The sequence below is a fragment of the Ursus americanus genome, chromosome 1, assembly GCF_024610735.1.
Source record: "Ursus americanus isolate L20-20 chromosome 1, mUrsAme1.1.p, whole genome shotgun sequence".
Lineage (NCBI taxonomy): Eukaryota > Metazoa > Chordata > Mammalia > Carnivora > Ursidae > Ursus > Ursus americanus.
Genome location: NC_142127.1, coordinates 53120511 through 53142161, shown reverse-complemented (window position 1 = coordinate 53142161; position 21651 = coordinate 53120511). Strand labels below are relative to the sequence as shown.

General features: G+C 32.9%; 1 protein-coding gene across 3 annotated transcripts in view; it reads left to right on the top strand.

Moving 5' to 3' along the window:
* The window catches only part of LNPK (lunapark, ER junction formation factor), an 81237-nt gene that overhangs the window by 25019 nt on the left and 34567 nt on the right, over nt 1–21651 (top strand). For all 3 annotated transcript variants that reach the window (XM_045806149.2, XM_045806151.2, XM_045806150.2), the window contains exons 5-8: nt 3189–3247; nt 11295–11335; nt 17908–17991; nt 18074–18125. In XM_045806149.2, coding sequence (XP_045662105.1) covers nt 3189–3247; nt 11295–11335; nt 17908–17991; nt 18074–18125 — 236 coding nt within the window. The remainder of the gene's footprint in view (nt 1–3188; nt 3248–11294; nt 11336–17907; nt 17992–18073; nt 18126–21651) is intronic.

Here is a 21651-nt window from a genome sequence, read left to right as displayed (position 1 = left end):
ATGCAACTGACTTATGTGAATTGATTTTATATCCTGCAACTTTGCTGAATTCCTGTATCAGTTCTAGCAATTTTTGGGTGAAGTCTTTTGGGTTTTCTACATAGAGTATCATATCATCTGCGAAGAGTGAAAATGTGACTGCTTTGCCAATTTGGATGCCTTTGTATTTCTTTTTGTTGTCTGATTGCTGAGGCTAGGATTTCCAGTACTATGTTAAACAACAGTGGTGAGAGTGGACATTCCTGTTGTGTTCCTAACCTTATGGGAATAGCTCTCAGTTTTTCCCCGTTAAAGATGATATTTGCTGTGTGTGTTTTGTATATGGCTTTTATGATATTGAGGTATGTTCCCTCCATTCCTACATGGCAGAGAGTTACCAAGAAAAGATGCTGTATTTTGTCAAATGCTTTTTCTGCATCTATTGAGAAGATCATATGGTTCTTGTCCTTTTATTAATGTGGTTTATCACACTGAGGATGTTGAACCACCCCTGCAGCCCAGGAGTAAATCCCACTTGGTTGTGGTATATAATCCTTTTAATGTACTGTTGGATCCTATTAGCTGGTATCTTGTGAGAATTTTGCATCCATGTTCATTAGGGGTATTGGTCTGTAATTCTCCTTTTTAGTGGGGTCTTTGTCTGGTTTTGGGATTGAGGTAATGCTGGCCTCATAGAATGAGTTTGGAAGTTGTCCTTCCATTTCTATTTTTTGGAACAGTTTCAGAAGAATAGGTATTAGTTCTTCTTTAAATGTTTGGTAGAATTCCCCTGGGAAGCCATCTGGTCCTGGACTCTTGTTTGTTGGGAAATTTTTTTTACTAATTCAGTTTCTTTGCTGGTTATGGGTCTGTTCAGGTTTTCTATTTTTTCTTGTCTCAGTTTTGGTAGTTTATATGTTTCTAGGAATTTATACTTTTCTTCCAGATTGCCTAATTTATTGGCATATAATTGCTCATAATATTCTCTTATAATTGTTTGTATTTCTTCCATGTTGGTTGTGATCTCTCCTCTTTCATTCATGATTTTATTTGTTTGGGTCCTTTCTCTTTTCTTTTTGGTAAGTCTGGCTAGGGGTTTATTGATCTTATTAATTCTTCCAAAGAACCAGCTCTTAGTTTCATTGATCTGTTCTACTGTTTTTTTTTTTTTCTGTTCTGTATCATTGATTTCTGCTCTAATCTTTATTATTTCTCTTCTCCTGCTGGATTTAGGCTTTATTTGATGTTCTTTCTCCAGTTCCTTTAGGTATAAGGTTAGGTTGTGTATTTGAGACTTTTCTTGTTTCTTGAGGAAAGACTGTATTGCTATATACTTCCCTCTTAGGACCACCTTTGCTGCATCCCAAAGGTTTTGAACTGTTGTGTTTTCATTTTCATTTGTTTCCATGAATTTTTAAAATTCTTCTTTAATTTCCTTGTTGACTCATTCATTCTTCAGTAGGATATTATTTAACCTCCATGTATTTGTGGTCCTTCCAAATTTTTTCCTGTGGTTCAAGTTTTATAGCATTGTGGTCTGAAAATATGTGTGATATGATCTCAGATTTTTGGACTGGTTGAGACCTGATTTGTGACCCAGCATGTGATCTGTTTTGGAGAATGTTCCCTGTACACTTGAGAAGAATGTGTATTCTGCTGCTTTAGGATGAAATGCTCTGAATGTATTGTGAAGTCCATCTGGTCCAGTGTGTCAGTCAAAGCCCTTGTTTCCTTGTTGATTTTCTGCTTAGATGATCTGTCCATTGCTGTGAGTGGGGAGTTGAAGTCCCCTGCTATTATTGTATTATAATCAATGAGTTTCTTTAATTTTGTTATTTATTTTGTTATTAATATATATTTATATATTTGGCTCCTCCCAGGTTAGGAGCATAAATGTTTATAATTGTTAGATCTTCTTGTTGGATAGACCCTTTTTTATATAATAAATATAATCATCTCTTATTACAGTCTTTGTTTTAAAATATAGTTTGTGTGATGTAAGGATGGCTACTCCAGCTTTCTTTTGATGTCCAGTAACATGATAAATGGCTCTGCCTCACTTTAAATCTGGAGATGTCTGGGTCTGCAATGAGTCTCTTGTAAGCAATATTTTGATGGATCTTGTTATTTTATTCATTCTGATACCCTGTGTCTTTTGATTGGAGCATTTAGTCCATTTACATTCAGGGTAATTACTGAAAGATATGAATTTAGTGCCATTGTATTACTGTAAAGTCGCTGCTCCTGTGGATTGTCTGTGTTCCTTTCTAGTCTTTGTTACTTTTGGGCTCTCTGTCCGCCCAAAGGATCCCCTTTAATATTTCTTGCAGGCCTGGTATAGTGTTTACAAATTCATTTAGTTTTTGTTTGTCCTGGAGGGAGAGAATCTTTAGCAGGTTCCACACCCAGCACAGAGCTGACCCAGGGCTTGGTCATCTCATGACCCTGAGATCATGACCTGAGCTGAAATCAAGAGTTGGATGCTTAACCAACTGTGCCACCTAGGCACCCCTACAATGTATTGCTTTTATAAAATTATAAATAATGTTTGTATACATTCTGCCATGTTATTTGGAAAAAGAGATATTTTGCTATATTTACATTGAATTTAAGAGATGACCTTGACAAATTTGTGATTAAGATCATTCTTTGATTTATTTTTAATATCATTTGATGTTTTACTAATGTAAGGCCCAAAGAATTCTCCTCATAAAATCTTTGAAAGATGGTGTTTAGTTAATTTTACTTATCAAGTACTTATTTGAAGGTAAGTTTTTTTTCTTCTAGATAGCTTATTTTATTTAGTAGAGAAGATCCTTCCAATGTTAAATAATAGGAAAGTAGTAGCAAGTTACTTACTTAGTAAGAGGGGATTCTATAATTTGTTTTTTGGGGGGTTTCATAGACTCCTTACAGAATGATGAACACAGTGGTCTCTCCAGAGAAATACACTTATGCACACAGAGGCAATTTCATAATTCTAGGGGACCCTCAGAAGGTCTGTGGATTTTAGATTGAGAACTCCTTTGAAAGCAGATGAAGACCTCTGATGTCCCTGAAAGAAAGGAGTACTTGCTGATTTTCAAAATATATAGGGAAGCACTGTACTGAACTCTAACTGGAAATGTATATTTGTTTTCATTTTATATGTCTTCTAATTCGTTTATCCTAATGATGGTTTTTCTTTCTGAATTTTGCTTCCTCTGTAGCATCTGGAGTATAAGAACAGTGCTTATTTTCTTCTTTTCCAAGAGAACAGAAAGAAATAGTAAGTTTAATTTCTAAGTTTTTATAAATACATTTTAAAAAACACCTTCTTGTAGTGCATTGGTTTGTAACTGAATGGCAGGTTATGAAATGGTGTATTCAAATGACAGTCTTCTAAGTGTTGAAGGGTTGTTTACTATCAAGCATTTTGAATAATCAAGAGGATTCTCCTTTTCATTTGTGTTATTTTTGTCTTGTTCATTTAGAATTGTTTTACACAAAATAATTCATTTCATTAATTTGTGTCTGAAATTGAGAGAAATTATTTGTTAATCTTTATACAAAACTTGTTATAGGGTAGAATATAGTTAGATATCTTTTGCTTTGTTCTATTAATTGTACCATTTTCTTTAACCTCACAGCTCCTAGCTTTTGTTTTTATGGAAATATGCAAATTATGATAATATTTCCTTCTGTATTATGTGTTTGTACAGATTTTAAAGATTTTCAGGTCTTAGAAGTCGGAGTTATAATTAAACGAAGATATAAATTTCATTTAAATGAACTTTATATGTGACTTCTTTTTTCTTTTCTTGTTTTAACTTTTTATTGTGGGAAATTTCATATACAAAATTATATATACAAAACTAGGGTGAATAGTTTAATAAATCCTCATATATCTATCACACAACGTAAACAGTCATCATCAACTCATGGTCAATCTTGTTATTTTATTTTTTTAAAGATTTTATTTGTTTATTTGAGATAGAGAGAGAGAATGAGTGAGAGAGCAGGAGCAGGGGAGGAGAGGGAGAAGCAGGCTCCCCACTGAGCAGGGAGCCTGATGCGGGGCTCAGTCCCGGCACCCTGGGATTACAACCTGAGCCGAAGGCAGCCGCTTAACCGACTGAGCCACTTGGGCGCCCCAGTCTTGTTTAATTTTTAATTCCACCTACTTATCTACCTACTGTATTGTTCTGAAGTATATCCCAGTTACATCTATCCATGACAGGCTTTAAAAAAATACATATATAATGCATTATCATTAGTGTAATGCAATACATTATCATATCTGAAAAAGAATTCTTTTTTTTTTTTTTTAATAATGATTTTTTATTATATTATGTTAGTCACCATACAGTACATCCCCGGTTTTCGATGTAAGGCTCAATGATTCATTAGTTGTGTATAACACCCAGTGCACCATGCAATATGTGCCCTCCTTACTACCCATCACCGGTCTATCCCGTTCCCCCACCCCCCTCCCCTCTGTAGCCCTCAGTTTGTTTCTCATAGTCCATAGTCTCTCATGTTTCATTCCCCCTTCTGATTACCCCCCTTTCTTTATCCCTTTCTTCCCCTACTGATCATTCTAGTTCTTATGTTCCATAGATGAGAGAAATCATATGATAGTTGTCTTTCTCTGCTTGACTTATTTCACTAAGCATTATCTCCTCCAGTGCTGTCCATGTTGTAGCAAATGTTGAGAACTCGTTCTTTCTGATTGCTGAGTAATATTCCATTGTATATATTTTAATGTCATAAAGTATTAAATGTATTTTGTTTGTTTGATTCAAGATCCAAATAAGGTTCATACAGATATATGACTTTCAAACTGCCCCCCTGACTTATGACTTTTCTTCAACCTGCTTTAGGCTCACTGGGCTAGCCCAGTGACTATTCCTTACAGATGCCCTTGATTCTTTTGCTCCCCTTTTCCATCCTACTTGTCTGGCAAAAACTGTACTTCCTTTAAATACTATTATATGCTTAATCTGTGACAGGCAAAACTCCATCCTGGTTAAAAACTTTTATAAGCTTGATCTATCCCTGCATCGGAAAAGCTAAATTTATTTGAGGAAAATCATACAGCATACTGACCAGACTTATTTTATTTTTTTAAAAGATTATTTACTTATGTATTTGAGAGAGAGACCATGAGTGGGTTGGGAAGGTGGAGGATCAGAGGGAGAGGGAAAGCAGGCTCCCTGCTGAGCAGGGAGCCTGACATGGGGCTTGATTCCATGACCCTGGGATCATGACCTGAGCCAAAGGCAGATGCTTAACTGACTGAGCCACCCAGTTGCCCCTGACCAGACTTATTTTAAGTCTATGATTGTAAATATTAAATGTATACCCAGTACTGCTATACAGTCCTATTTCATAGTTCCCAAGAAAATTCACTTTTTTCTCTTTGAGAGTATTTTTGAGATTGTATTTCTCTTCAAATAACTAATACCTGCCTTCTTGCAAATAAACAAAAACCAAACCAAAATAAAACCAACCAATCAACCAACCAAATAAAAATGCAAAATTCGCAAACAAGCAAAACCCCACAAAAATCTACCTGGCCACTCTCATGTGATAGTCTCATTTTATGGAGAAAATAGATATAAACAGATGAGAGCTACCTCCACCAGCAAATATATCAAGTTAGCTTCATCTGTTACTCATCCTTCAATGGTAGTCTGAAAGACTAACCTTGATTCTGTCTATGGCTAAGCCCTCCATTTATGCTTTGGATTCTGGATAGTCTGGCCATCTCAAGAACTTTGTTCTTGCAGTTTTCTCTTCCTGCAGTTATCCTCTTTTGTATTAGCTATTTCAATTGGATTGTCTCTATTGGTGTATAATTTTGCTTCCATATAATCAGCTAGGGGGAAAACCCTATCCTGACTTCATATTCCCTTTAATCTACCATGCATTTCTCTCTCCCTTTCGAAGTCCTATCATCTTTACCTCCACAATTATTTTGGACCTGACCACTTTTAACCTGCTTTATTACTACTACTGTTCTAATTCAGGTGATCTTCATCTCCTACTTGTACTAGGAGTGGCTTCCTAACTGGTCTATTTTTAAGGTATAAATTAGTTGTGTCTTTTCTGCTTCAAATTCTCTAATGGCTTCCCATGGCTGGCAGCCAGAGTAAATCTGAACTCTTCGCCTCTACTTTCTGGCTTATGCCCATTCTCTAACTTCATCTCTTTCTACTCTTCTTTTTTCACTTTTGCTCCAGCCACATTGGCTATCTTTTTGTCCTACAGATAAGTCTTAATTCTCTGAACCTCGGTTTCCTAATTTGTAAAGTGGAAACATGTATTATCATCATTGTAAACATGAAATATTGGTTTAAGAATGATTATTAGGAGTATTAAGTGAAAGTATATGCCAAAGTATGTAAAAATTGCCAAGTGTTAGTATACATGTGGGCTGATGGTACTGATTTTTCTTTTCCATTCCTTATTCTTTTTTTATTTTTCTTGTCTTTTTAATTTTTCTTGTCTTATTTAATGGGTTAGGGCTCAGTATAATAGTGAGTTGAAGTGGGAATAGCAGATTCCTTGTCTAGTTTCTGATTCTCAGTGGAAAAGCTTTTAATTTTTACCATTATGAATGATGTTTGCTATGGTTTTAAAAAATATTGATACTTACTATCATATTAAGGAAATTAAGCTTATGGTGTTGTTTCCAGTGATACTTGGTAATATGGTAGATGCCAGGAGGACAGGAAGAAGTTTAAAATAAATATGCTCTCTGACTTCATGGAACTAACAAAATAGTAGAAAATTTAAGAAAACTTATTTTAAAAGAGTGCTTGGAAACACTTTTCTAAGGAAATTAAATTATGAATCTTTTAACTTACAAATAGGCATACCAGGACATGGTTATTATATAAAGGGGTTGCTTTAAAAATTTATTTCAGGGATCCTTTTATTTCAAAAAATTTACTAATTCATTTGAATAGGTATTACATGTACACTTAAAATAGACTTCAGAAAAGGTTATCTTACCGCCTACATATATATATATATATATATATATATATATATATATATATATATATATATACATACACACACACACACCTTCAGAAAAGGTTATCTTACAGTCCTACATATATATATATATATATATATATATATATATATATATACACATACACATACACACACACACACACACACAGCATAAAGTCAGGTGTACTATATATGTATTAAAGTCTTAAGCTATTGATTGTGTCCTTTGCTTTTTGTTCTCTATTAGTTTTATTTCCTTTGTTTTATACCTTGGACCTAGTATAGATTAAGGGTTGGCAAACTATAACCTGTGGGCAAGTCCTGCCCACCACCTTGTACAGGTCATGATTTAAGAATGATTTTCAGGGGAGCCTGGGTGGCTCGGTTGGTTAAGCGTCTGCCTTTGGCTCAGGGTTCTGGGGTTGAGCCCCCCATCAGCCTCCCTCCTCCTTAGGGAGTCTGCTTCTCCCTCTACTCCTCCTGCTTGTGCTCTCTTTCTCTATCAAATAAGTAAATAAAACCTTAAGAGAAAAGACTGATTTTTACATTCTTAAATCATTGAAAAAATTCAAAAGAATATTTTGTGATATTACATTTATATGAAATTCAAATTCCTGTTTTTATTGGTGCAAAATGCTGCCCATTCATTTAAATATTGTCTGTAGCTGCTTTCATCTTACAGTGGCAGAGTTAAGTAGTTGTGACAGACTGTATGTGGTGCTCTCAACACTTCAGATTGTTGCAGGATGTACAACAAATCACACTGACAAAATTATAACTTGACATGTCATGTGCCATATGTATTGTGAAATTTTATTTTTTTAATTACCAATGCATACTCAACACGTAAAAACAACAAAAGAAGAAAAGATTGGACTTTGAATGTTGCATTTTTAGGGCACAGTGGACTGTGGATTATTTTGTTATCAAAATGCAAAGCATTGTGTTTATTATTCAGTGACATTATAGCTGTGCTAAAGGATACAAATATACATTGACATTACCGTACTAAATACTCATGATAGTCCCAATTCACAGAAAAGCAATGGCCAGAAAAATTAGAACATTTAAATGGAATATCTCATCACAGCTGTATTTCTTCGTAAAAATAAAAAGTGAAAATGGAGCTTCAACCAAATAAGTTTCTAAGTGACATATTAGTGAAGCAGAGAAAGCCATTTATTTATCAATAGTGACTTAATTAAATTGTGTTTGCTGAAAAAATGTGTTCAGAGAAGGTATACTTGCTTAATTAGTAAGTAGCCTTTTGGCAAGAACAATTGCTTGAAGAACTGAGAATATTGGAAGCCAGATAGTCAATTTAAAAATGTGGCAAATGATTTCAAGTGTGATCTTCCTTGGCTCTGGTACTGCTCAATTGTAGTTTATTTGAGGAATCAATACTGAGCTTGAAGTTATTGAATTAACTTCTATGTAAAGTCTGTGTAAAACAACTCCAGGACAGAATATTTTCAAAGTTGAAAAAACACCAATTCAGTACAATCTGAAGTGGAATCTGCTAAGGAGTATTATAAATATTGTTGGTAAAATATTTCCAAAGAACATATCCAGATGGCCAACAGACACATGAAAAGTTGCTCAACATCACCAATCATCAGGGAAATGCAAATCAAAACTACAGTGAGATATTACCTTATACCTGTTAGAAAGGCTAAAATCAAAAAGATAAGAAACAAGTTTCGGTGAGGATATAGGAGAAAAGGAACCCTGGTGTACTGTTGGTGGAAAATTGCTACAGCCACGGTGGAGATTAGTTTGGAGGCTTCTCAAAATATTAAAAATAGAAATATATGATCCAGTAATTCAACTATTGGGTATTTACCCAGAAAAAAATGAAAACACCAACTCAAAAAGATATATGCACCCCTATGTTTATTGCAGCACTGTTTACAACAACCACAGAAGTAACTGAAGTGTCCATCAATAGACAAATGGATAAGGAAAAATGTGATGTGTATATAAATATATACATGTACAATGGAATATTACACAGCAAGAAAAAAGATGATTTGAGACAACATGGGTAGAGTTACAGGATAGTATGCTAAGTAAAATAAGTCAGACTGAGAAAGACAAATAATGTATGATTCCATTCATAAATGGAATCTAAAAAAATGAATAAACAAAAAGCATAATCAGACCTGTAAATACAGAGAATAAAGTGATGATTGCCAGAAGAGAGGGGAGTGGGAGATTGAGCAAAACGGGTAAAGGGGAGAGGGAGATATAGGCATTGAGTTATGGAGTGAATAGGTCATGGGAATAAAAGGCACAGCATATAAGGAATACAGTCAGTGATATTGTAATAGTGATGTAATAAGACAGATGGTAGCTATACTTGTGAACACAGCATAATGTTTAAACTTGTTAAATCACTAAGTTGTATACCTGAAACTAATGTAGCATTGTGTGTCAACTATACTAAAAAAACATAGGAAGCAGAAAAAGGCTTATTTGGATTAATTAGAAACTTGTGAAACTGTAAGGTGTTTAAATTTTGTGGTTGTTCATGGTGTTATGTGACAGTGGGTACTTTGCTGAGCATATTTGAATCTACCATGTGTTATTAAATTAGTAGTGTCAATGGGGAGCTTCATTTACTCTCATGAACTTAATCATTATCAGTTACGTGAACTTTAATCAGAAATAGAAGCTGTCTATCTTAACCTGCCCAGCCCCACAGCAGTTTGATGGCTCAGCAGTGGTAAAGTTTTATTGTGATATTTTGAGCTCAGGGCCTAGAGTGTAATATTTCTGCATGAAAAGAATCACCTTCAACCACTGTGATTGAATGCTGACTGGCTTTGGAAAATTAGCTTTTGCTGCAGAGTTGATAATGGTTCTTAATGAATTCAACCTAAGATTGCAAGACATAACAATCCTTATGTGCAAAACCTATACGGCTATAAAGTCATTTAGAAAACAAATATCATTGTAATGACACAAAGTGATTTTTTAAAAAGACAGCAAAAAGTTAAAACAAGAAGCAAGATCTCCATTCCCCCCGAAATTTGCAGCAAGTATGTGATTTAAGCTCAAACGATAGTTCCAGCGGTGTTTTTCACACTTGATCTTATCCAAAAGAGAAGTGATCCAGCAGTGATTTTTAGACTTCATGAAGTGCAAAGGAAATTTCCATATTTCAAAATCCATTTAACTGTACAATTGAGGGCCTTCCAGTTATCTTCAATTGAAAGTGATTAATTTGCAATGTAATGATAAGAAAAGGCAAATATCAATAGAAGAATTAAAGAATTCTGTAAGTGCCTTCCAAACGATGAATATACTCAATTAAAATCATGTGCTTGTGGATTGATTTCAGTATTTAGCAGTACCTATATGTGTGAAAAAACATTTTCAAAAATCAAATGTGTAAAACCTCATGATAGATCAACATTAGCATATTAATATTTGCAGTTTTGATGACAGGGAACACTAACTCTGAACCTAATTTAAGTGAAATGTTGTCTCCTCACCCAAAAGAAAATAATTCTGTTCTTTTCGTTGATAGGCCTATGTTACGAAAAACCTGAACTCAATTATTATTGTATTTGAATTTTATCAATAAAGATTTGTGGAAAGCTGTTTAAAAATACTGATTTTTTTTTTGCTTTTAAATATTTTTTGCTTTAAAAATACTGATTCGATTTTGCCTTTTGGCCCATAATGCCTAAAATATTTACTGTCTGGCCCTTTATAGAAAAAATTTGCTGACTTCTGGATTAAGGGATAAATGTTTGGTTGGTCTTATCTAACTATAGATGATTATTCTCTTTAAAGATGTTAGCAGACTTTTTTTTCCCCTTTAGTAGTAAGTCTGCTAACACATTAAAAACTAAAATATTTTGAAAAATTATAGTAAAATCTTTGTATAAGTTTGTGTTTGGATTTTTACATAAATAATATATTTTGATTTGGGTATTCAGATGTTTGCTACCCCAGAACTTTAATGAAGAAATAATAATTTTATTTATAAATTTAATTAAAAATTAAGAATAATTACTTAAATTTTATTTGATAATATGTTTAGGTCTTTTTAATTTTTGAAAGGTGTTTTATTCTATATAAAGTCATTTTTCCCTATTTAGCTTTGTAATATATAGGCAATAATATGAGATATATATATATAAAAAGATTGAAATAATTTTTATCTGTACACATCAGTGAGAAATTCTAAAATAAGAAAGTTTTCTTGTGGTTGCTTAATATATATCACTTGGCATACTGTTTTTAAGATATCCAAGTATCTTAATAGCTGATTTAGCTTTGATTTATATCTTGTTTTCTAGATGAAGCATTGGATGATTTAAAATCCCAGAAGAAAAAAATAGTAAGTTACTGATTTAAAATTAATTTATATAAAACAAATACATTAAGAACTGAATAAATAATGTTTATCTCTTGTAAGTAGTGACTATTCAAGTAACGAGTATGCTTTTAGATAGCATTTTAATGATGAAGCCAAATTATGAATATTTTTGCTAGTTAATAATGATTGACAGGAAAAAGTTATGTGGACTTTTTTTTACATCTAAGAATCTATGCAGTTTGAAGCTGAGAAGCGGGTAACTGAATCATATTGGAGGATTAAATGAGGCAGAGGGGTAAAAAGGTGGGTATCCAGATTGATTATTGGGGTCAAAATAGGATCAATTATCTACGGATGTCACTTCTTGGGTTTTCTGGACACAATAAGGCTACGTAAGGCTAGGAGAGAGGGAATCAAGAAAATTGGTTGTAAAAGTCAAATTTAATATGAAAAAGGGGAAAGAAAGAATTTTTTTTCTTTCAGTTTCTATCAGCAGCTCTGATCACCTGGGTATCTCTTGTGGGGCCAGTTAGATGCGTCCTTCAGATGTTTGGAAAGGGGGCCAAGCATAAGAGAAGAAGGGCCCTAGATATTTAGAGGGTGATATATCATACTCTCTAATAAGTAAATTGAACTTGGTATTTGACTTGAATTTATATATGCTTTTTTAAATAATTATTTTTGAAGTATGAAAATGATAATTGATAGCAATGGCATGTTATGTAGGAACTTAATGAAATTTAATCAAATGCATATGATCAATGTATTTTAGTGTAACATGTAATAAGTAACAATTATGTATGAAACTAATAAAAATTATGAAGGTTAAGATTAATGTAAAAATTGTTCTTGGTGGGCACCTGGATGGCTTGGTCGGTACAGCATGCAACTCTTGATCTTGGGGTTGTGTTCAATCCCCACAGTGGGCCTAGAGCTTGCTTAAAAAATTGTTTTGTGAATTGGTTGTAAAAGACACTGGTCTTAAGGGTTTAAGTGCTTGCAAAATAAAGGAACTTTAATTCTGAAAGGATTTATTTGTTTGAGCTTCTTCAGTGTTCTGTAAATTATTTATCAACATTGCATTGGCATTTTTAATGGTCTTGAAACATAGAAATATTCCCTTATATCTTACAATATTTCTTGCATTCCATGCATTATGTAACAGCTGGAAATTCAAAGTGAGGAAATACTGATGGTTCTCAGTAATATAGAAGTTGTGATATGATTGGTTTGGTTTGCTGATGTGATAAAAAGAAGAGCTGATAGAGGTGATCAGAGTCAAGCCCCACTTGTACCAAAGTGGAGAAATTTTTATTAAAGTAGAAAATACAAGGAGGAAGACAAAGAAAAAAGAAAAATAAAGAAGAAAATAAAAAAAAAATTAAGCGAAGAGACGCTGACCCAATATCAGTGCTATCACATGACCAGAAAGCAGAATCTTAGAGAACAAGTAATTGGGCAAAAACTTAATAGAGTAACAGAGCAGATTTGGAAAACTCTGGAAAGACAAGCCAAGTTATTTACTTCTTCTTTAATAGCCCTTGAAGGAATCACAACATAAAGCTGCTTCATCTAGGTCTCACAGTTGGAAACTTTAGTTCATGGGTCAACAGTTGTCTGTATCTAAATGGTTCAAGAGGCATCAAAATTGCTTTAGTATGTCATATTTCTTGCAGTATGATTAAAGAAAAATAAGTTGGCTGCTCCAACTCATTTTATTAATAGGGAACACAATTTGCATTGACTTGACTGTTGTTGGTTATGACTGTTGCTACTGGGAACTAGTCCCTGGCCTTTATTGCTCAAGCCCTTAACAGAGCTGCTTTGTTTGAGTTGCTTTACACTTTGTTTAGAACAATAGGTGTTAGGGGTGAGTTAGTAAGGAGCATGGTGCTTGCTGATCATTGTGCTGATAACGAGAGAAAAAGAAGGGGCACTTCTTCTGAACAAAAGCTAAATGTAATAAAAACTGATCTTGTTCATAGATGTTTAAGTTTAAACTCTACATTTTTTAGCTTTAAAAATACTTTTATTTTGAAATGCCTGTAGGAAAATAACTATGAGTCTAAAATTATCCAACGCCTATCCCTCCTCTTTCAATAACAAAATGAATACAAATTATATTTACTACTTGACATTTTATTAAAGGCGGTTTCCTTAGGGATGTGTCTCTTTATTCTGAATAGGTTTGTAATATAATTTGTAATTTGTTTAAGTGTAATTCGTAAGAATAAACATGAATTATCAATTGATTAAAAGGTTACTTAGGAAAATTAGTATCTTGACAGTGTTTTAAATCTAAGAACTTAATGTAAGTATTTACTTATTAAAATAAAGCTAAGAATTAATCTTAAATTATCTAAAAAACTCCCAAGTCTAGATGTGTACATTTTGCTGCTCAAAAAAGCATTCAGCTTTTTTAGAAAAAATTACTGTTTAATAGATTAATCCCTTTGCATCCATGAGCATTCCATCAAAACAGTTCAAAATCAGGATCCATCAGAACACGAGTTGAAATTTAAGTGGGTTCATGAAAATGCTGTACTTTTCCAAGAATAGTATTTCTTCTTCTTCTTTTTTTTTTTTTTTTAGATTTTATTTATTTCAGAGAGAGAGAGTGCGTGGGCACACAATGTGGGGGGTAGGGGAGGTGGGAGATGAGTGGAGGGGGAGGGAGAGGGAAGGGAAGGGGAGAGAATCTCCAGCAGGCTCCAGAGGCAGGGCTGGATTTTGTGACCCTGAGATCACATGACCTGAGCAGAAACCAAGAGTCGACCTACTGAGCCCAACCGACTGAGGCACCCAGCCACCCCTCAAGAATAGTATTTCTGTGTGGTAATTCCTTTCTGGCATTTCTCAGGAAATTTATGTTTTTCTGAATCCTGAGAAAAATCAGTTGAGAAATTAGGAACATGGAAGGAAGTGTTATAATTCTCTGAGTATTATAGCCTAACAATTAACTACAAATGTTACTGGTTCAAAGGAATCCACTAATGCCAATTGAAAGAAAGAGCAAGAAACACTGACATGCTGAGCTATAGGTTAATGTGGACATTTGTGCAAACAGGACAGGAGCATGTAGTAGAGAAGTCTTACAATCTAATTAATCAGTCAGTCTTGCTTTTGTGGCCATATTATGTTTTATGGGCCCTGTCTCTTGTTAATAGTGAGCTATTCTTGCAAATAAGTAGTAATAAGGTTATACATATGGCATATTTTATGTACAATCCTGTGAATGACATTCCGTGAAATAAATTTTAGAAGCAAAAGAAGTCCTTAAATTAGCAAGTTCAGCATGTAATTCTGCGTAGGGCTGTTGACCTCACTAGAAGTTTCAAATGTTGTATTTTTATATTACCTAACAATGTTTGCTGCCACTTTCCAGTATTTGAATATTCACTGTAGGCTAGCTATAGGTCTTTGTAAATTTATAGTAGAAGAAATGCAGAGAGAAAAGATGTGACTTATTGTGGAATACTCCTTTGTGAAATCAGAAAATGACGTAAAATCCGAACTAGTAAAAACAATATTGATTTCAGCAGTATAACCCAAATCAGGGTAAACAGACGGTATTTTCATCATTATAAAAAGGTGAGTTTAAATAATGCAACATGTACCCTAATGCTCTGAGTTAAAGATGCTTTGGGGCTCACTTCTAATAATTTGAGCAGTCAATATATAACAAAAGAAAATTTTCTACATCTAGAATATTTGCCATAAAGCAAAGATAAAGAATATTGGATAGAGCAATTGATGCTTTGTGTGTTTTAAAATTATATTTCAAGCATGATAATTTAAATATTAAATATTTATAGGATTACCTTTTAAAATTAAAATTTTTTTCTCAGATTGGTTTGTTAATCTTCCCTTCTTTTAGTGTTGTCTATGATGAAATGTCTGTATCAAGTAGAAATAATTTTTACATGTTACTGAAATATATAATGTTGTCAAAATATTGGTTCATAATAAACTGTTTATCTTCTTTTTTAAATAAAAAGCTCTGAAACTTTTAGTATAATTTATCACAGAACAACAATTCACTCGTTATATCATTCATTCTGTTTAATCATTCGAATGGTAACGAATATCATTACTATTTAAAATTTTTAAAAATATTATGAAAAACAGGGGCGCCTGGGTGGCACAGTGGTTGAGCGTCTGCCATCGGCTCAGGGCGTGATCCCGGCATTATGGGATCGAGCCCCATGTCAGGCTCCTCCGCTATGAGCCTGCTTCTTCCTCTCCCACTCCCCCTGCTTGTGTTCCCTCTCTCGCTGGCTGTCTCTGTCCTTGTCGAATAAATAAATAAAATCTTAAAAAAAAAATAAATAAAAATATTATGAAAAACAAAGCAACTTGTATTTTAGAGAAATCTGAGAATCTAATTTTTTATTCCTGAATGCTGGGATGAATATTTTGGGTGTTTGGAAACACTGTTGTTTTCAGACTGATTCTGAATAATTGGAGTATCATTGACGATTATGTGTTATTGTGTTAGGTACTGTTATAGACTCTTTCTGTTATTATTATATTTAAAGTGCCTAACAGTGCTATGAAGAAAATATTAGTGTAATGCTTTACAAAAAGAGACACCGAGGCCAGTGACATTGCTCAAAGTCTTTCTAGGTAATTAAGAATGGAGATATGCTCTGAACCCAGATTTTTTCTGACTTCAGAGTTTAAAGTTTGTTTTTTACACTGATCAGAATGTCTCTACTTAAAACAAGTTATTAACATAAAATGTTGTATGGATACATGTGTTAATTAAGCTATTATGTGAAAAAGTTTTGTTAGAAGTGCTAAAGAAAAGGAGAATAGATTTACATCTTTTAGTGCTTTAAAAAATGACTGTATTGAAGATACTTTACATGAACATAGACATAAACATAAACATGAATATTTTCTGAATGATGTACCAGGTGTTGCAGTCATTTGATGAAGTGGCATTTTGGTTTTGAGTTTTGTGTTGTTTTAAAAATCACTGTGTTATCTAATCTTTTTAAGCCTAGCAATCATCTTTGTCTAGAACTGTGCTGTCCACATCAGTGGCCAAAAGCCCATGTATCTTTTAAATTTACATTGTTTAAAATGGAATGAAATTACAATTCTGAAATTCCTCAGTTGCACAAGCTTAGTGGTTACTAAGCACATCTGGTTTAGTGGTTACTGTATTGTGAAGGTATAAACCATTTCCATCATTATGTAAAGTTCTGTTGCCACCACATTGGTCTAAAACATCAAAAATTAATTTGTAGAGATCAGCAATTTAGTTCATTGATATTCCATGTAGATTCCATGAAGGCTATATTGATTTAGGGATATATGATGTATCCTTTTTCTATCTTGACTCCCAGTTTTTCTCAAGTTTAAAGTGATACTGCAAACATTTCCTTTACATCAGAACATTAAATTTGCTTGTTTTGAGAATTTATAATTTTGAAATAATTAGGAAAATGTTTTAGTTTCACTAAACCAAGGTTAAATCATTCATCTAAGCACTTAGCTTCTTAAATGTTGATTGAGTTTTTAATGAGGAATCCATTAACTACTATTGGGTAGCATATTTTTAACTATATTTTTAACTTGGTAAATGTGCTCTGTTTTGTATTCTAAAATAAATGACCTTTGGAATAAATATGACATTTAATGAATCTAAGTGTCTATCAGTGGTCACTGAGAAGGAAAAGGTCCCATTCCAATTTTTACAAAGCATTTTCTTCTACACATTATCTATTTGTCATAATACAACTGTCTTGTATTAAAATTAAACTTTTTCTGATATTGGGCCATAACTGCTAAAATGATACTTTACTAGTTATTGCTTTTTAAATTAAACCCTGTATTAAGCCATAGAGTGACTTGAGTGTATTGTAAATAAAATGCTATAGTAATGAACCATTTTAATTACAGTCCCTACTGTGAGTATAGAACTCAGTAAAATTTTTACTTAAATTCTTACTATGGTTTTTTTCCCTCTAAAGTTGTTTGAATCTAAGTAAAAAAGGGGGAGCTTCAGCTTTTAAAGTCATTTGAGCAAATTCCATGGCTGTTCTCCCAGTGAGTGAGTTTTCACTGCATTTGCAGCAAGCTAATTGCTTCTGCTAATAAATAATCTAAAATCGATGCTGACAGCAGCTAATTGGCACAGAGATTTTATTTTGTAAAGCTCTTGGCTAACGACCTTCTTTAAATTAATAGCATTAAGTGCTATGAGGAAATAAATCTGAGGAATTGCCTGTCACTTGCTTGTCATGTCTAATAACTTCCAATAATGATGGCTGATAGATTTTTGCACATTCCATTATTGAAGTTGGTGCATGTAATTATTCTCCTCATTATATGTAAACAATTAGCAGTATTTGGTATTTCCTTGCAGTAAAGCTGTTAAATACAAGTAACATATTAGAGTTTAGAAGCCATTTTAAAATCTGGATTTTAATTATTTGAATGTAGGAAGTCTTTGATGCTATCTGGATATATTATATGTTGTTTATTTTAAGCATTGTACTTGAACACTTTTGGAATAGGACTTATAAAAATAAGTCATGTGTATGTTTTGAAGTGTGGCAATTTATGGAAATTTTTGTTCGTAGCTTGAAGAAGTCATGGAAAAAGAAACTTATAAAACGGCTAAATTAATTCTTGAAAGGTTTGATCCAGACTCAAAGAAAGCAAAGGTAAGGCTGTTATATCACTGCTATTTTATTATAAATAGTGCATTGTAGTAGGTCACTGTAATAACATTATTGTAATTGACAGGAGTTTGAGCCGCCATCTGCTGGAGCAGCTGTAACTGCAAGACCTGGACAAGGTAAATAACTTTGTAGAAACTGCTGCTGCTGTTGGAAAGATCCATATTTATCCAAGTGAGTTCAAAAGTGTGATAGAGGTGTGTAAAAACTTATGTAGAATGCTTTTATGTTAATTTATATTTGGTAATATGGGTTATGACTTGGAGTGGATGGCAATAAGTTTATTTCATTTTGATTTTTCAGGAATATGTTGAAAAGTAAAGATGTTATCTGTTGAGATTAAATATATAATTGGTTTTAAGCTTTTGAAATTTAAATAATTTCACCAGTATTTTGTAAGTTTTTTTCCCCTTTCACATGAGAATCTCTTAGAATACCTTATGAAAATTCTTACAGGGACACTTCAGAGGCTCAGTTGGTTAAGCAACTGACTCTTGGTTTTGGCTCAGGTCATGATCTCAGGGTCCTGATACTGAGTCCTGCATCAGGCTCTGCACTCAGCATGGAGTCTGCTTATTTCTCTCTTCCTGTCCCTCTGCCTCTCCCCTCCATGCTCCCGCTCTCTCTTTCTCTCTCAAATAAATCTTTTAAAAAAAGAAAATTCTTACATTTTTATGATTTGTTTTTGAGGAATTTAATGAAGATTGTTGTCAAGCTTGAAGTTTCTTCTAAGAACACTTTTATTTAGGATAATAAGATAATTTAGAAATTTTGAATTTCTAATAATTTAGAAAAAATTGGAATTACTGCCATATAATAACATTAACTCTTTCTTTTTGAGGTTATATTACCAGATTATTAAGCCATTACTATTATATCATTAAATATTATGTAAAAGTTAAAAAGTCATTATTTTAAGTGGCTACATGAAGTAATTCTAACATGTGAAAAGATATTTTTGAGTTTGTATTGGCTTTCCTCTTTGTTCTCTTCTCTAGAATATAATAATATAGTTTATAAGGCTTTTATTGCAATATAGAATATATTATTTTTAAAAATTTAAACTTCTATTCCTGTTAATCATCAGAATTATAGCTTGGTTTATTTTATTTATTTATTTTTTTAAAGATTTTATTTATTTATTTGACAGAGAGAGACAGCCAGCGAGAGAGGGAACACAGGCAGGGGGAGTGGGAGAGGAAGAAACAGGCTCCTAGCGGAGGAGCCTGATGTGGGACTCGATCCCAGAACGCTGGGATCACGCCCTGAGCTGAAGGCAGATGCTTAACAACTGCGCCACCCAGGCGCCCCTTATAGCTTGGTTTATAATGTTAGGATGACATTTAGAACTTTGAGAAGTCAGTTCTTTATAAATGTTCACAAGGACCATGGGTACTAAATAAGCCATAATAGTTTTAGGTTTTCTAATTGGCAGGGCTATATGGGAAGAATCCCACCCACTCCCATTTTCTATGAGTAGGATTTGGTTTATAGAAATATGAGCCTGAAATTTTGATGCATGTAAAAGTTTACATATGATTAGAATAAATTAGATACTTGCTCTGAAACTCCTGCCTACATAATCCATTCAAATTTTTCTATAATTTATACTTTCTAGTAATTTTAAAAAGAGTGGTGTATCAGCCAGGGTTCTATAATTTTTACAGTCCTTTGTATAACTGGCACTAACTTTTCAAAAATATTTTTAAAATAACTTTAGGAAATATATTTTTTAAATGTGGTATTTTGCAGAAAGCTCTTGCTGTTACTTAAAATAATCTGTTCTTTTCTCTCATAAAGAAAAGACATATGACCTCTTTACTGACATTCTTAAGTACTTATTAATATTTAGGCAACGTAATTTCCTTGAAAAATCTAAATTCATTTTTCCTTAGAAGCTTTGAAACCCAAATACATTTTTTCCTTCTGATATCATATTGTAGTTACAGAAAAACCATTGCTTGTCTCTGTGCTCTTGATTCCTGTGGCACTGCTTTTGGATATCCTTTTAGGGAGAATTAACCCTTAGCTATAATATAAATAAATTGTTTACTTAAAAGAACGTTTTAAATAATTCTTAAGTGCAAACACCATGGAGAATACAGAGAAGAATATAATATAGTTTCTGACCTTAAGCTTATAAGCTTTTTTTTTTTTCTTTAAAAAATATTTCTTCTGGAGTGTCCTGTTCTAGTATTACTAGTTCTTCCAGGTCTGTAGTAACTAATTGGTGTTCGGAATTTTTTCCTTATTTAAAAAAATTCTAAACTATATCTCAACTTCATTCTACTTTTTGAGAATTATAATTGAGTTTTCTTGTTTAATCTTTTCAGATCTCTTTTAGGTTCTTATCATTTTGTAGGTGACTTAGTCATACATTGTATTTATGTTTAAGTTCTGTGTTCCTGTGAATTTAGTCAAATATTAATGTCTTTGCTTGAACCATTGTTCATTCATTCTTTCCTTCCTTCCTTCCCCTCTTTCTCCTCTCTCCCTCTCTTTTCTTCCCTTTTTGTCTTTTACCTGTTTCTGAACTGGTGGGAAATAGAAAGGGGGGAAAAAGTATAAAATATATGTGTGTGTGTGTGTGTATGCATATATATATATATATATATATATATATATATATATATATATATATATATAATGCAAGAGAGCTAGTAAAATAAGTACATATATATATTTTACTAGCACTCTTGCATGATTGCTGAACTAGAACTGTGATTCATGTATAGAAGATATCTTTTATTTTTTATTACTTAGTGTTAATGATATATATTATACTGAGATTGATTATAAAATTTGAGAATAATATTCTTCGATTTGCTTAGATTTAGCACTAAAAGGAGTGTGATATTTACTGAACACAATAGTAACCTGACCATCTCCTCCTTTTTAATAATCTTTTAGAATATTTTTAGATTTACAGAAAAATTGCAGAGGTAGTACAAAGAATTCCCATATACCCTTGTACCAAGTTTTCCCTATTAACATCTTACATCAACATAGTACATTTGTTAAAATTAATGAACCAATATTGATTCACTGTTATTAACTTAAAACCCATAGATTATTCGGATTTCCTTAGTTTTTTATCTCATGTCCCTTTTCTGTTTCAGGATCCCATCCAGGATACTGCATTACATTTAGTTGAAATGTCTTAGGCTTTTTTGGCTGTGCCAGTTTCTCAGACTCTCCTTGTTTTTCATGACCTTGATCTTAGAAAATAGTGTTATTATTTGATACGAAGGAATAAATGAACATAAAAGGCAGATAAATGTGTATGTATACCTATTTACATTTAATAGAATGATATGGTACTTCGGTGTTTAGCATTTATTCTAGTTCTGTAGGAATCATAGACTGAGAGTTGGGAAGGCTTTGTCCTTAGTAGATTAAAAAGTAATGAAGTTTGGGGTGCCTGGGTGACTCTGTTAGTTAAGTGTCCAACTTTTGATCTCAGCTCAGGTCTTGGCCTCAGGGTCATGAGTTTAAACTCTGTGTTGGGCTCCATGCTTCGTGTAGAGTCTACTTTAAAAAAAAAAAAGTAACAAAATTTGGATTTAATGAAAAAATGGTATTTGCCACTGTAATTTTCTTTTTCTTTTCTTTTTTTTTTTTTAAGATTTTATTTATTTATTTGAC